General features: G+C 43.6%; 1 protein-coding gene across 1 annotated transcript; it reads left to right on the top strand.

The window, feature by feature from the left end:
* Positions 1-414: 414 nt before the first annotated feature.
* On the top strand, positions 415-2,555 carry LOC132234709 (RNA polymerase-associated protein RTF1 homolog). The gene has a single exon (XM_059695959.1). The coding sequence runs from the start codon at positions 465-467 to the stop codon at positions 2,454-2,456; it is 1,992 nt and encodes a 663-aa protein (XP_059551942.1). The 5' UTR covers positions 415-464; the 3' UTR covers positions 2,457-2,555.
* The last annotated feature ends 1,157 nt before the right edge of the window (positions 2,556-3,712 follow it).

Here is a 3,712-nt window from a genome sequence, read left to right as displayed (position 1 = left end):
CTCCGAGAAGGTTTGTTTCCCCAGGTGGGGCTTTTTATCAGTAAAACCTCTTAACTAAGTGCCAGGCAGGTAGTTAATCACTTTAACTACTAACAATCACACTTAAGCTACTTAATCTTTACTCCCTGGAATGGAGATAACAAATGCCCTAACCATTGGAATAGAATGAATAGGATTAAGACCAACTGGTATAAATACTGATGTAGCAGGAGAAGTAGAGACAGAACCTGGCTGGAGATCCTGGCTAAATCCTGGCTAGAGAACCTGGTTCGGCTGCTGATCAACTGAACACTGTGTCCGTATCATTCCTTCTTCGCCGACTCTGTCCACACCTTTGGGAACCCCTGTACCTGCTGGGGTTGGACCCCAACATCGCGACGGTGGCAGTGGCAGTGGCTATCCCACTAGCAGATGGGCTAGAGGGGAGTCCGGGCGGCATCCGGCGTGGGAGCTGGGGGATCACCATGGGAAAGAAGCGGAAAGGCCGAGTGGCGATCAACTCGGACATGGAGGACAGCGGCAGCGACGAGAACCTGGATCAGGAGCTCTTGTCCCTGGCAAAGCGGAAGCGCAGTGACTCTGAGGAGAAGGAGCCACCTGTGAGTCGGCCTGCAGCCTCCTCAGACTCTGAGACGTCGGACAGTGATGGTGAGTACACGTTCGGGAGCAATAAAAATAAGAAGAAAGGAAAGGCCAGAAAAATAGAGAAGAAAGGAACCATGAAGAAACAGGTCAATAAAACTGCTTCATCAGGCAGTTCAGACAAAGACAGTTCAGCTGAGAGCTCAGCCCCTGAGGAAGGTGAAGTGTCCGACTCTGACAGCAACAGCTCTTCCTCCAGTTCAGACTCTGACTCCTCTTCTGAAGATGAAGAGTTCCATGATGGCTATGGGGAAGACCTCATGGGGGATGAGGAGGACAGGGCTCGTCTGGAGCAGATGACAGAGAAGGAAAGAGAGCAAGAACTCTTCAACCGCATTGAGAAGAGGGAGGTGTTGAAAAGAAGATTTGAAATTAAGAAAAAACTAAAAACAGCCAAAAAGAAAGAAAAAAAGGAAAAGCAAGAAGAGCAAGAAAAGAAAAAGCTGACACAGATTCAAGAATCTCAGGTAACATCCCACAACAAGGAACGGCGTTCCAAACGGGATGAGAAACTAGATAAAAATTCGCAAGCCATGGAGGAGCTAAAAGCAGAGAGAGAAAAATGGAAGAACAGAACAGCTGAGCTCCTCGCCAAAAAACAGCCATTAAAAACCAGTGAGGTATACTCTGACGAGGAGGAGGAGGAAGATGACAAATCCAGTGAAAAGACAGACAGCTCCTCCCGAACACCATCCTCTGATGAAGAGAAAGAAGAGATCCCTCCGAAATCACAACCAGTGTCCTTACCCGAAGAACTGAATCGGGTTCGATTATCACGGCATAAGCTGGAATGTTGGTGTCATATGCCCTTCTTTGCTAAAACTGTCACAGGATGTTTTGTACGGATTGGCATTGGAAACCACAACAGCAAACCAGTTTACCGGGTTGCTGAGATCACGGGCGTTGTGGAAACCGCCAAGGTTTACCAGCTTGGTGGCACCAGAACAAACAAAGGGCTACAGCTACGGCATGGCGATGCCCGACGGGTATTTCGCCTAGAGTTTGTCTCAAACCAAGCATTCACTGAAAGCGAATTCATGAAGTGGAAAGAAGCAATGTTTTCTGCTGGCATGCAGTTGCCCACTCTAGATGAAATCAATAAGAAGGAATTATCTATTAAACAAGCTCTTAATTATAGATTCAATGATCAAGACATTGAAGAGATTGTAAAAGAGAAAGAAAGGTTCAGGAAAGCTCCGCTTAACTATGCCAAGAAGAAGACTCAGCTGCTAAAGGAAAAGTCCATGGCGGAGGACCTGGGGGATCAGGACAAGGCCAAACAAATCCAAGACCAGCTGAATGAGCTGGAGAAGCGGGCAGAGGCCCTGCACCGCCAGTGGACCAAGAACATGTCTGCTATTAGTTACATCAACCAGCGGAACCGGAAATGGAATATTGTGAAGTCTGAGAAGGCCCTTGTGGCTGAAAGTCACAACATGGAAAACCAACAGATGGATCCCTTTACCAGGCGGAAATGCACACCTATCATCATTTCTAATTCCAGAAGCCCAGCTGTTCAAGCTGCCATCTTGGCCCAGCTGAATGCAAAGTATGGTTCTGGAGTGTTACCGGATGCCCCAAAGGAAATGAGCAAGGGTCAGGAAAAGGATAAAGATTGGAATTCTAAGTCAGCCAGTGACCTCTCAGAAGACTTGTTCAAAGTACATGATTTCGATGTGAAGATTGATTTACAAGTTCCCAGCTCAGAGTCAAAGGCTTTGGCCATCACCTCCAAGGCTCCACCAGCCAAGGATGGGGCTCCAAGGAGATCTCTGAACTTGGAAGACTACAAAAGACGACGGGGGCTTATTTGAGCTCACCCAGCCTGCTGCTTCTGACCCTGCATGCCCATCAGTGTCCCGCCTTTCCTCTTCCTTTGATGTGCCCTCTTTGGGTGGGAGCAGCAGTAGAAACTGGGAAGAGAGACTCTAAATAGAGTGCACAAGTATTCATTTCATTATTATGCTTTGTTATATAGGGTGGGGTTTTTTGTAATATCAGTGCACAACTTAAACATAAATAAACATTAAGATCAGCCTAAATAAAAGAAAGATATATCTGAGGGATAATAATTTCCTTATCATGGGGATCTAAATTTTCTTGTATATTTCATAAATTCTAAATGCACATTTAGATTTAAAAAACACCTTTGAATTGGGATTTATCTTATCATTGATTTGTCCTTATTTAATTGGCACAGTAATTTTTTCTTTCTAAATGCACTCATTAAAAAATAATGAGTGAAATGCACTATGTTTACCTATAATAAAATAAGATGAACAATTGTCTTATTATTCGGTGTACAAAAGCCCCCAAGGTCTTCTAGTCCAGTTGCGATTTCTTTTTTTAAAAATTGCTTTTCCTTTGTTAAATGATGCAAAGTGAAAATAAAATAAAAATCAATTTGGTTCTCCTTAGTACAAAAAGAATCAGGTTATTGATTTGTTTGTTTAACATACAAACTCTCTCTCTATGGCAGCTGTTTAGTTTCTGGGTGAAGTCAATTCTTCTCTAAATGAAACAGCCACGTAGCCAGATTCCTGGTGAATAGAAGCACCATGAAATAATACAAAAATATTTGTCAAAAGCTCTAATTTTGAGTTCTGCAACTGGGGGACTAGTTGTGAGACACGAGGTGAGTCATTTCAACCTCTTTATCTATCTCATCAGTAAAATGGAGCTACTGGATCAGTCTCATAAAATGGCTGGGAGGCTCAAATCAGATAATCTATTCACTTAGATAAAATAAGAGCACTTTCTCTGTTAATCCACCATCCTATGTTAGTTATTTTGCAATCTTCAAATTACTATGCAAAACTTAGGTGTTAATTGCTGGCCATGACTGAATGGTGTGTTCATAACCTATCTACCACCTCGTATCTCAGGCCTCCAGAAAGCTGTCTTGTCTAACCTAGTTTGTGATTTGGCTCCGAAAGCACATTTTGGTGGCGGATGTGGTATTATGAATGTTCTAGAGAGGAGGGTGGTTTGCCAGGATGCTCTGCCAATTGAAAGCAAAGTGAAAATTCAGAATTACGGAGGTTTAATTTCCTGCTGAATAATTCTCCAC

The sequence above is a fragment of the Myotis daubentonii genome, chromosome 5 (genome assembly GCF_963259705.1).
Source record: "Myotis daubentonii chromosome 5, mMyoDau2.1, whole genome shotgun sequence".
NCBI classification, from domain to species: Eukaryota; Metazoa; Chordata; class Mammalia; order Chiroptera; family Vespertilionidae; genus Myotis; species Myotis daubentonii.
Note: the sequence above shows the minus strand (reverse complement) of the source record. Positions and strands in the feature narration are given on the sequence as shown.

Bases quoted from the DNA above. Each gene is read 5' to 3' on its own strand.
- LOC132234709 (XM_059695959.1), top strand. From the start codon at position 465: ATGGGAAAGAAGCGGAAAGGCCGAGTGGCGATCAACTCGGACATGGAG.